This window comes from Anthonomus grandis, chromosome 18 (assembly GCF_022605725.1).
Source record: "Anthonomus grandis grandis chromosome 18, icAntGran1.3, whole genome shotgun sequence".
Lineage (NCBI taxonomy): Eukaryota > Metazoa > Arthropoda > Insecta > Coleoptera > Curculionidae > Anthonomus > Anthonomus grandis.
This window is the reverse complement of record NC_065563.1, coordinates 5,746,949-5,760,399: the sequence shown is the minus strand read 5'-3', so window position 1 is coordinate 5,760,399 and position 13,451 is coordinate 5,746,949. Positions and strand designations below refer to the sequence as shown.

General features: G+C 31.4%; 1 protein-coding gene across 7 annotated transcripts in view; it reads right to left on the bottom strand.

Moving 5' to 3' along the window:
* LOC126746905 (tropomodulin) overlaps positions 1 to 13,451 on the bottom strand; it is a 152,485-nt gene that overhangs the window by 92,362 nt on the left and 46,672 nt on the right. Inside the window, exon 1 of one of the 7 annotated variants that reach the window (XM_050455326.1) lies at positions 10,223 to 10,545. The exons of the other annotated variants lie outside the window; for them this stretch is intronic. Coding sequence (XP_050311283.1) covers positions 10,223 to 10,288 — 66 coding nt within the window. The 5' untranslated portion in view covers positions 10,289 to 10,545. Of the gene's footprint in view, positions 1 to 10,222; positions 10,546 to 13,451 lie in introns of those variants that run through there. 7 annotated transcript variants of the gene reach the window in all.

Below are 13,451 nucleotides of genomic sequence, written 5' to 3'. Positions count from 1 at the left end.
TTCGTAAAGAATAATTTTTCAAATTTTATTTGTTTTATGTTTAAATGTTCTTAAATAGACAAATTTAGCTTTTGTACACGCTATTAATATTTTATAAATTATGTATTTAATTTATATAAAAATTCAGTTAATATAGGCAAAGGTGTTAAATAAAAGAATAACTACTCATCCTTAATATAAATACTATTGTGGGCAAAATGAAACAGTGATTATTGAATTAACTGTTTTAATTAAAACTCAAAAATGGTTCGCACAATCTTAATACAATTAGTTTCCGAGTCTCAGCTTAAAACTAAAACTCTCTTCAGTCCCAAACAACTATTATTCAGTGCCGGGGCCCTACATCTGTCAACTAAATAGGGCACTTAAGTATTTATTTATGACTTTTCTGGACACACATATATTTAGTTACATACTTATAAATAAGAAACTGCCTATTCACATATTCTAGATTAAACAAACTTAAATGCTATAAATGTCTTTTGGATATTATTTTTAAATCCATATTTATGAGGTGCCACAATACATAAAAATATATTTAATTAATAATCTATCATTAAGGTTCTGTTTGGCTTGATTTAAGTTAAAAATTATTGTATATAATGTGGTCATATCACCCAAGAACCATTATCAATACATCAATCTTTCCGACTCCGAGGATTAAGAGACCGCCACAGTAATTATTTTCTTTATCCCAATGCCGATAATGTAAACACTCTCGGCTGAGGGTCCAGCGTATTTAATATTTAGCACTTCTTTTATTTTTGGTATAATACAGTGATTTCTTTGTTCTATAGTTTTTATAAAATAATCTTTAAAAAAGGATAAAGGCAGTTCCCTTCTAATCTTTGTTAGAAACAGTCGATTTAAAAGTATATTTCGTGTTTTATTGAAAGGGGTGTTTTATTTAAATAATAGCACCTCGACCTACGCCGGTCTACATCAGAAGTGGTTGAATAAACATTGACCCGGTGTTTTGTTCGGGCAAGTGACCAAGAACTTAATGGATCTTCATCGTCGTCTACTAGTTCAGTGTGTAGTAGTTCAAGTGATAGAAAGCATAAGAGAAAAGTGCACGAAAAGAAACACATAAAGGTACATACCAGCCGAAAAACTGTAAGTTATACACCCCCACGTCAATATTTTAAACAGCCATCCACAGAAACAAGTTTAACTTCAAAAATATCGACAATTATACCTGATTTTGACCCTAAATCTATCGATATTATTGATTGGATAGAAATTGTCCAATATAATGCCAAAACATATAAGTGGTCCGACAGTATTACGATCTTCCAAGCCTTAATCAAACTAAAAGGCACTGCAAAACTATGGTACGATAGTTACATAGAAAATGAGCTGGGATGGTCTCGGTTTACTTGGGCAAAATGGAAAGATATTTTAATTTCTACTTTTCAGTCAAAAAGAGATGCTTTTAAACTTTTAATGAACATTTTTAACCATAAACCTACTGAGGGCTGCTAAATCATTATATGATTTTTACTTTAAACATTTATCTATAATTAACAAATTAAAAGTAAATTTTACAGATTCTGATAAAATTTCTTTAATTTGTGGAGCAATCGGGGACGATAACATAACCTCAGCTGTTGAAGCCTCTAATATGTCCGATCTTAATACATTAGGTGCATATCTCAAAAATAAATTGTATGTTTCGTCGCCTGTAAGTAAAATCGAAATCGCTGGCAGTTCAAGAACTAAGCAAAATTTCCAAAAATTTGATTTAAATAATAAAATAAATTATCTACCCTCTACGAGTAAACAAAATGCAGAAAAAGAAAAATCTATGTTGTGTGTAGCCTGTGGTAAAAATGGCCATAGTCGCCTGACTTGTCGTCATAAACATCAAACATGTAATTTCTGTAATATTAAAGGTCATATTGAAACAAACTGTTTAAAAAAAAAATAATACAACAAGCTAAGTCAGTTAGCTGAAAACAATAAACCCCAAAAATCTTATATTACTAGTAACACATCTAAAAAGTTTAATCTTATTACAAACGCAGAGCCTCTTTTTTTTACAATTTTACAAAAAAAATTTCATTAATAAAAATGAATGTGAAGGATTTATTGATTTTGGTAGTGAATGTTCGCTCATAAAAAAATCCTTAGTTGATTTATTTAATCTGAAGGTTCACAATCTTGAAAATCCAATTTCACTTTCTGGGTTTTTAGGATTGGGAACCACAGTATCGCAATATGTCTCTGAAGTAACGGAAATTGACGAAGTTTACCTCGATATAAAATATTACATTATAGAGGATGTAAATTTTAAACTCGACGTTTTAATTGGCGCGAACTTCACAGAAAATCCAAATATTGTTTATTACAGAATTGATAATTTCCTTCATTTTAAAAATAAAGAAAATATTCCTGAGTGGCTCAAAAATATAAATATTAATTCTAAAATTTCATTAAATAATGAAAATGGAATATCCAATCTTTTATTAAATTATAAAATTTGTATGTTTGAGTCACTAAACGTAATCGGAAAAGCTCATTCAGTCTCACTTTCTATCGAATTAACAACAGAAAAACCAGTAACCCATAGGGCTTATCGTTGCAGTAAGCAAGATAAAATAATATTGAGAAATATTATTAGAGAATTACTTGATGCTGGTATTATTAGAGACAGTAAATCACCTTACTCAAGTCCGACATTACTAGTAAATAAGAAAAATGGGGTAAAGAGATTGGTTGTAGATTATAGATCTTTAAATAAAATTACAGTTAAAAATAAATTTCCTATGCCAATTATTAAAGAAATAATTGATAATTTATCAGAGTATAAATATTTTACAAGTTTAGATTTGGCTTCGGGGTATCATCAGATCCCTATGAGTCACGAATCTATTCCTTACACAGCTTTTGCAACACCCGAAGGACATTACGAATACTTGAGAGTCCCTTTTGGACTATATAATGCTCCTTCGGTGTTTCAACAGTTTATAAATGAAATATTTTCTCCTCTTCGTTGCTATAAGGTGGTACCATATTTAGATGATCTGCTGATCCCCTCCAAAACAATTTATGAAGGTATTGAAATTTTGAGTAAAGTAGTAGAAATTGTTAAAAATTATGGTTTAACTATCAAATTAAAAAAGTCTTTCTTTTTGCTAGAAAAACTTAATTATTTAAGTTATGAAATAAGTTTTAATAAAATATCACCCTCTGATTTAAAAATACTTTCGGTTTCAAAGTTTCCTTATCCCAAAAGTCAACATCAATTAAGACAATTTCTAGGCTTGGTGGGATACTTTCGCAAATTTATTAAAGACTTTGCTCGTATATCAGCACCTTTAACAAAGTTGTTAAAGAAAAAATTCAAAATGGTCTTGGACTCAGAGCCATTCAAAAATTGTAGATAGTTTAAAAGAACAAATAACTTCAAAACCGATCTTGGCACTTTTTAATCCGCAATTACCCATAATAGTTTATACGGATGCTAATAGGGATGGATTTGCTGGTATCCTCGTGCAAAAAGAAAATGGCCTTGAACACCCTGTAGCATTTTTCAGTAAGCAAACAATTGACTCAGAAAAAAACTATCATTCCTTTGAGCTAGAGCTATTAGCAATCGTTAAAACTCTTGAAAAATTTCGATTTTATCTAATGGGAAATGAATTTACTATTTTTACGGACTGCAACGCAGTTAAAAATGCCTGGAATAAACAAACAATTATTCCACGCATTGCGCGTTGGATTCTTTTTCTTCAAGACTTTAATTTTCAAATGTGTCATAAATCAGGTTCTCAAATGCAGCATGTCGATGCAGTAAGCCGTAACTTTCAAAATAATATAGAAGTTAATACAAAACAAGTACAGCTTATAACAGAAAATGATTATTTACGAGAGGCACAAGACTCTGATAATGACATAAAAGAAATTTAAGAAATTTTATCAAGCGGTGACAATGAAAATAAAAAAGAAATTTTTGATCATTTTGATCTCCGAGGAAACAAGTTATTCCGAATAACTCCATTCGGTCTCAGAATAGTAGTCCCCAAACTATGTAGGTGGCAAATCGTTAAGGCTAATCATGACGATATTGGTCATTTTTCTTTTGATAAAACGATTGATAGAATCAAACGTTCATACTGGTTTCCCAAAATGAACCGATTTATTAAGAAATATATTGGTGCTTGTCTACACTGTCTCTATCATAAGGAACATAGCGGTAAACGACCAGGTTATCTTCATTTCATACCCAAGTATGCTAGGCCACACCACACTCTTCACATAGACCACTTAGGTCCGTTTATAGAAACAGAAAATGGCAATAAATACCTTCTGGTGATTGTGGACGGATTCTCTAAGTTCACCTACATATATCCAGTTCCAAATACCTCTTCAAAGGAAGTAATAGAAAAGTTGCAAAGACTTTTCTCAATCTTGGGTAACCCTAGAGGCATAATCACCGATGCTGGATCTGCATTCACATCTAGTGAATTTAAAACATACATAGACAAAAAAGGAATTCGATTGTTCACAACAGCTGTGGGTACACCAAGAGGGAATGGACAGGTTGAACGGGTCAACAAAGTAATCTTAGATGCTCTTGCTGCTACAGGTGCAGATATTAACAAGAATCAATGGGATTTAAAAATCGATCAAGTTCAACATGGACTAAACAGTACAAAACACCGAATTACTCAATACACGCCCTCAGAACATTTGTTTGGGTTTAATCTTAAAACTGACTCTGATCTACATGCCATATCTGACGAGGAACCTTCAGATGTTACTAAAAGTCGAAAAATAGCCACCAAAAATCTGGATGAAAATCGAATGAAACAAAATCTAACATTCAACAAGAAAAGATCTCCACCTCAGTTCTTCTCAGTTGGGGACTTAGTGATGACAAAAGTTACTAGTTTTCCGGCCAATAACGAAAGTAAAAAGTTACTTCCAAAATTTAGAGGACCCTTTCGAATTATCGAGGTATATCCGAATGATAGGTATCGTATCAAAGAGGACATTCACACAGAAAGATTACAAAGACCTTACGAGGGAACAGTTTGCTTGGAAAACATCAAGCCGTTTGAAATTCAAAAAAGTTAAGGTAAATCCATAGTCATTCTTAATCGTATCTTGCTTAATACATCTTAGGCAAAACTGATCGCCATCTCAGGCAAAATTGATGGCCATCTTAGGCAAAATTGATCGCCATCTTAGGCAAAACTGATCGCCAGCTCAGGCAAAACTTATCGCCATCTCAAGTAAAATCGATTGCTATCTCAAGTAAAGTTTATCGTTATCTCAGACAAAAGTGATCGCCACCTCTGGCAAAAATTCTGGCAACCTCTTCTATTTATGTGTATAATTCTTCTTTTACAGAATCCTTACGAGGACGTAAGGGCTGCAGGATGGCCATGTGGTCATATCACCCAAGAACCATTATCACAGATGTAAATAGCTCCGCCGTGCGGAGCTATTTACATCTGTGCCATTATCAATACATCAATCTTTCCGACTCCGACGATTAAGAGAGCGCCACAGTAATTATTTTCTTTATCCCAATGCCGATTATGTAAACACTCTCGGCTGAGGGTTCAGCGTATTTAATATTCAGCACTTCTTTTATTTTTGGTATAATACAGTGATTTCTTTGTTCTATAGTTTTTGTAAAATAATCTTTAAAAACTTTAAAAAAGTATAATGGCAGTTCCCTTCTAATCTTTGTTAGAAACAGTCGATTTAAAAATATATTTCGTGTTTTATTAAAAGGGGTGTTTTATTTAAATAATAGCACCTCGACCTACGACGGTCTACAATAAATTATACATGAGTCTCAGAAATAGCTTTATTTCACTAGAGAGAAAACTAAAAGAATCGAAGTAGCTGTAAAACATAAAAAAATGTATGAACTTACTATAGGGCGGAACGGCCGGCTACATTTATTAATTATAAATTTTTAAAATGGCGGATGTGCTCCATCGCAAAATTAAATAGGAAAAATACTTAATCATATTCAAATTACTCAAAAGTACCGTGGTGCTTTTATTTTTAGCCTTTTTTTTAGAAATAATGTTTGATCCCGCATACTTGGCAACATATTCGTGTGTAGATCCCCTGGATGGGACATCGGTGACCTTGTATCAGAAATAACACTTTTCGGGAAACAGACAAGTGTTTGTTTTGATTTTGAAAATTAAAATATAAGTATTATTGCACGTGCTGCATATACTGGATCTACCATATACCTAGAGTAAAAAGGCCAAATTGACAAATATTGTATCAGCAGCTGTTCCAATACTAATTAATATCCGAAATACATTATTAAAGCCTAAAAATACACAGTTTAACAATGTCTTGGCTAAAATTTATTTATGTTAGGCCAGATTATTATGTAAATTATGTATTTAAATAAATCATGGATTTTTAGAATTCCCACCGCCAAGGTTTTGCACACGTGTTTGTTAAAAATATTGTAAAACACATTTAGTCACTATTGATCTGCAGGAAATTTCTAACAATTTTAATCCACCTCAGACCCAAGAATTATGCGAAATCGTATGACTGTATTCCCTAATTACACTTACAGTTAGAAAATGCTATAGTTTTTTATATTAAAACAAAGAAATGAGTGGGATGTTGGAATGTCAAGTGCGAGGCTAAATGCCAATACAAAAATGTCCTATAATTTATATCCCATTTTATATGATTTTGCCTGTTAATCATATCAATCTGATCGATTTATTTTAATTCAAAATTTGACGCACGTCAAAAAACTACATGCAAAAAGAAAACAAAAAGTCACATGAAAACAACTTGGTCTTGCCAAACCAGTTATTTTTGTATGATAAACGTAATAACGATGACGTTAAGAATGCCACAAATTTATTTTTAAATCAAATATTTATCGTTAATTTTGTGATCGCGCAAAGGTAAAGGTGAGTTAAAAATAATTTTAATATTCGACTGGGTTATTAGATGGAGAGTATGGTTTTTATTGAAGTATTTTTTTGTCGGATTGAATGTTTTTTCCAAAGAAACTACCATATTTTTTGGAAAAGGTTTCATAATATTATATATCAGAAATCATGTAACACCCTTATATTTTTGCATCAGTTTCATTTGATTTTTTTTTAAGTCTGCCAACAGTTTTTAAAAATACACATAAATCCTTTATTCCCGTTGCTATGATCATGTTCACGACTAAATGATTGATAGTTTGCTCGCAGACAATTAATTGGCATCTAACATTTAAACAGAAAAAACATTTTTTTAAATTGTTTTTCTGATGTTTAATTATGCCAATCCATAACATTTTTCACGAATATTCCAGTAGATTGTAAAAAACTCTTTGGTTTATTTTAACAGGTCAATGTTCCACGCCCCTTTAGAAATAGAAACTAGACTGGAATAGAAAATTGCAAATAAAAGAGTGACCGTCTATTTATGTCTGGAGGCCATTTAAAAACAATTATCTTCGGCGAACGTTGGAAGCCGGCAGCTTTAGGAGTGAACAACCCGACTGACAACTTCCTGTCAGATGCTCCTATTTCCAGATTCAGCTTCTGGATAGCTAATTACACTCCAATCTCGAACGAGTTTCTTTTATTTTATTGTTAGTTTTTTAATTACGAGTATGACAAAGACAAAGAGTGTTTATATTTTCAAATCTATTTTGTACCAACAAATAAACTTAAATAATAAAAATATATGTGGGTATAACGTGCTCCCATGACCGCATAGAATGAATCACTGAGAGACATAAATAAACTTTCCATGGCGATAGTTCACTTTGTATTTTTATCACTCGAATCATTGGAGATTCAACTGATCTGAGGGTCAGAACACGTCTTTTTTTGTTGGGAATGTGTCCAATTATGCAAAATTTGTCATGGCCTTGTTAAAAATTGATTTTTTTTTATCCAATAGGCTTGGATCCAAGTACAGTGATTTAATTTAAAATTATTATTAAAAATGAAACAGTTACGTAATAGCATGGGTAGTTATAATGTGCCAGCCGAAAAGCACAAAGGATGTGGCATTTTCATTAGATTTTCTATGAAAAATACACCGAAAACTCAACAAATGAATTCATTATTACACTATTTTAATGCCAACTGACCGCCTTAATTTTAGTCGAATGATTTATAGGAGACGTTACTCGGAAAAGCAGAGAAATAAACTCAACTTTTAAGACCCATCATACGTCTTGGCAACCTTAAACTTTTAAGAATAACTTCAATTTTTTAGTTAAAATAATAATCAACTAAGTTTTTGTCAAATTCACTTTAATACTTTTTTTTCAGGTTTGCCGTTCTTTTACTATAATTTATAGTTACCACTATTATTTTGTTTAACTACATGTACAAAGTTAAAAAACTAGTCTCTAGAAACTGGAGGAAACCGGTTTTTCTCCATAAATTAGTATAAAGGAACTTTATTTCATGATTTGTTTTTAAATTTGAGACTTCCGAGATGTGTCAAATTTTTGATAATAATAAATAAGTGTTTTCCTAAAAAACTGTTTTAATTGAAAAGTCAGAAAATGTCACAGCAGGACCCAGAATTTCGGCAAAAAACTCCATTTTATGACTAAGTTGTGCAAATATACAACTAATAAATACATTGGAAGTACCGTAGCCTATACAGAAAGACAATTCAAGCAACAATGGCTAAATATTATAATGGCCGCTTAAATCGGAAATCGAATATGCAGAAAAAGTGTTGTTCAATTATTAATGCTCAATAAATATGAATCCAGCTGTACTCAGAGAGTTACAAAATCTGGCTGTTTGTCTGATTCTAGATCTTTTAAGTCTGCAATACCTCCAGGATCAGTATTATTTTTATTAGTTATAAATGACTTAAGCTTATTGAGACTGCAGAGGAGGAGTTCAGTTTGCTGATGATGCTACCACATTACGGAGTCATAAAGATTCTAATTACATTAGAGCTCAGGTTTTCGAGGATCTTAAGATTTTATTGATTTTATCAAACAAGCTTGTGTTTAAGGGTACTGAGACCTTTATTATGGGGTTTAGTATGACGTCCAGAGCATGACGTTTAGTGAAGAGTCCCATTTGCAAAACAAAAAAAGCTGCTTTTGCTGGTTTCTTGGTAAAATGGATGTTTTGCAGTAAGAATGACAAGACATGAGCTGGGAGCAGTGGTTGCACGTTCAATGTACTTTTCTCTTATTGAATCTCTTCTTCGTTGAGGCATGCCTTTTTGGGGATTAGGTAACAAGGGGTTAGTCAGTCTTATTTTTGTGATTAAAAAAGCACTTAGATACCTATATCCTGCTGGGTTAAGGGATTCTTGTAAACCTCTCTTCTCTTCATTCCATTTTATCTTGGAATCAGCTTAATCTTATTTAAAAATATTCCAAACCTTCCTCTGACACTGGTCATATGACTCGTCATATCATACGACCAGTGTTTTTTTCTTACTATTCCTTACATCCTTCCTTGCCAGAAACTCGGCCATAGACCCGAGTAAACATTACAATTGTGTTCCTCTGCTTATTAGAAACACATTAGATATTTAAGAGTTCAAAAGCAAGTGAAACTCTCTTTTATTAACTAAAGCATCTTATAGCCTTGATGATTTTTTTAACTATACCTTTTGACCTGTGCTCCAACATCATTTTCAAATTTTCTGATACCTTTGTTTTGTTCATATTTCATTTGTAATTTACTTTCTTTAATTCCTGTTTTTGGCAGCAGTTTTTCTTATTTTTAAACTTTTTTAATTATATGCTTTTTTTGTTTAGTTTAAAAATACCTATTGGTTCTTTTTTGAATCAGTGCTGACTTGATATTCATCAATTTCGGTCGTTTCCAGTGAGTGGAACATTATGCTGTAGACCAGTTAAGGATTGCGATAGGCCAAAAGGCAGCGGGCAGCTAGCTAGTAATATTGGGTGATTGTGTTTTTTGTCTCAACTATTTGGCTGCTTCACTAAACTTTTTTTCGGTTAATTTTGATTTTTTTTAAATAAATTTAAATCGTAAATGTTAAATTCTAAGGGGATCTCATCAGTGAGTCGAACGTTTCCTAATGATTATTTGTAGGCGGAAACAAAACACAAAGCTGTCAATACTTAAAAATATTGAAATGATCATTATAGGGAACTGATGCCAACATTTGTAAAGTCTGTCGTAAACAGAATAATTATTATTATCCTGATATATATATATCATTTATGAATTGTCATTTTGATGGAAAACAGAAAGGCAATTCTAACCTTTCGGACAGTTTTCGTCCTGGTAGTGGTAGTCTCTGTATCCTCCCATTCTTGGAAATACTCCATTTTCCATATCACACGAAGGAAAGTTATAAAAAACCGACACTAAAGAAGCACACGCGCGCTACACGAACCGAAAATTGCCCGACCGAAGGAAGGAAGCGGAAAAAAGAAAAGTCCGTTTTTCCGCGTTTAATTGGGGTGTTTTCCCGTAATCGTAAGTGCGTAATGTCAGTTAAAAAGGAAAAAGTCCGCCATAGCGCCCGTTTAAAGATCGTGCGATAGGACTCGCGATACGAACGTCGCGACGCGTCAACTGAAGTTAAACGGCGCCGCCGTCGGTCTCTCCTTATTTCGGGAAACAGTTATAGAACCACACACTACTTTAGATTTTATGATTATAGTTGAGTTAAATGCTGCTATACCAACGTAGTAGACGCGTTACTTTCTTTCTTGTCATTTTGGGGTCGTTTTTATAGGAGGTTTCTACTAATGAATGTCCGTTTACAATAAGAGATTTTGCTCTCTTATATGATACGCTAAAGGCTGATTTGAATGGTCAAAGGTCTAACAGGAAAATCAGGCACTGTTAATAACGAACCAAACCACGAATATTTATAAGTAAGATTGACATTTTAGGTTATGTCACAATAAATTGAAACAGGTAACGGGGCACGGGGCGGGCCGACTGAGACAGGTTTTTGGATTTTTGCGGCACTTTGTTCTTTGCTATCGCTCCGAATAGTCCGAATGGAATGATTGATAGTTGACAGGGCGGCGGGTTTCATCTTAAATATTAATTTTTCTTGTGTATTCTACCTCCTTTATGAACACCAACGGACTTTAGCCACACTTTTTAAAAAGTTTTTAATTTATCTTATTGACCCGTTTCTTGACTTCTTGTTGCTACTATAATAACTTATACTACTAACTTATACCTAGTATTAGATTAGTAAGAAGTAGAAAGCAGATCGAACTATAGTAATATTTGTGCAATCTCGCGAACTATATTCGTTTTTAAATTCTTAGTATTTTTCAGTAAGTAGCCTTTTTAATTGGGTACTATAATATAATAATTTTAGTTATTAATAAATATGAATAGAAAAACCGGTGCGGTTTGGGAGTTTTTTTCTACCACAGATGGCACTAAACAAATTACAAAATGTAATATCTGTAAAACACTTATGTCTTATAAGACCACCGTGTCAAACTTAAAAAAACACATGATTAGAAAACATCCTACTGTGGAACTTTTTCAAGAAAATACACCAAAGTGTAATGATGACAAGGACAATACAACTCAATATATAAATAAAAATGATGTTGATATTAAAGAAGATATGATATGGCGACCACATCAACACGGCAGGTCTCAGGCTTCTTTATATAGCAAATAGGTATATAAAAACAATAAAAACTATTCTTTTAAAATATCTTTAGCTAATTGCAGTCTTTAATTTATTTCAAAATAATTATTTGGTGCAGGTATTTTTTTTATAAAAAGTAAGTTTCATTAGGAAAAAAAATAATTATTAATTGAAAATAGTTGTTGAATGTGAAAATAATTCAATATATGATTAAGAATTTATTTCTATAAAATTGATTATTAACCAATATTAAAAAAAAAACGGTTCTAAATAAACGACTGTATTCTGTATGGGTTTAATATTATTGTATCTTTTTTAGGAAAGTGCAATTTTTTAATATAATCAAATACCGCTCGCCACTTTCGAAATTTATTTTCATACTGCGCGAATGGAAAAAAACGAAATTGATGCAAAGATTGTTTATCAAAATTTTTTTTGAAAACGTCAAAGTGACGTGAGTAAACGCAAGTGAAAATAAAAACACAATGTAGAGTAACCATCTCATCAGTCTCCTTATATACGGTCTCCTTGGTGAAAAGAAAACTGTATATTGTATATATGTATATGTATGTAAATAAAATCCATAGTCATACACCTAAAGCTAGAAAACCTTTTAATAGCGGATCTGGACAACTTCTTTTAAAAAACAGCTGTGACATTGAAGAAAAAGACATTTTTCTAAAGGCCAAAGAATACAGTAAAGGAAAAAGTTATTTAAAATATAGTAATTTGTATTTTTTGGGCCATTTAAAATAGGCCTTAGCCACCATTACATATATATTCAATAGGGATCTTTATAAAAAAGACATACGTGTCGTATACCTTAACAACAATGAAAAACAGGTTTAACAAAATGTTTCCATGATGAGTAAATACAACCAGCAATATTTAAAGATTTTATTTTAAACTGTTTAATTAAACAAGCCAAATAAATAAAATAATAAAAGGATTGAACATATAGCCAATTCCAAAAAAATTTAAAAATATTCAGGGTAAATATGATTGACTGTTATGATGTTAAAAAGCAAAGTTTAAAGTCATACAGAGCTGAAAAATCTGTTTTGAATGATATTTACAGACCGAAAACTAATATTAATACAGTTGGTTTATTAAAGTGACCTCAATAAGTCTTAGAAATTATACTCTTCAAAATTATTTTCAATTCATGCCTACAAAATATAAAAAATAAAGTTGATTAATCAAATTCTTGAATTACACTAAGCCAAATTAATTTTAAAGGTCAAACCATTCCGTAATTTATTTTACAAGATTTACGAGTATTAATCTCCATTTTATAAGGAAATTAACTTACGTTATTAGCTCATTATATAAGCGATTTTAAAGTTAAATCAGATAACATATACCATATCACCTCAAGGAATCATAATATATCTAAAGAGTATTGTAATTAGCATTGCATTAGGAAACTATTGTTGATGCATTAAATAGATATAATAATTTACCAAGTAAAATAAAAGTGGAAAAAAGAAATAAGCTTAAATAAATTTATATAAGAAATTCACTAGAAACTTATATACCTAGCAGTACCTACAAGAGTAGTAAAGTGCAAATTAAGAATTTAAAACATTTTACATTTTATTAACCATATGATGTAAATTTTAAAATTATGCAATTTTGATGTTAAATTTGCTTAAATTGAAAAATCTGTTTTTGTAAGTGTAATAACCTTTATTATTTAAAAATTTTCAATGCATGTAACTTTAAATCATGTTGTTTAATATTAAGTATTTTCTCAAGAATTATTTCAGTTTTTAAATAATTATTCAATGATAGTCTAGCGGGACTATTCAAAATATTTGAAAATCCCGCCTAAAATAGACACCTAGTAATAAAAGATGTAA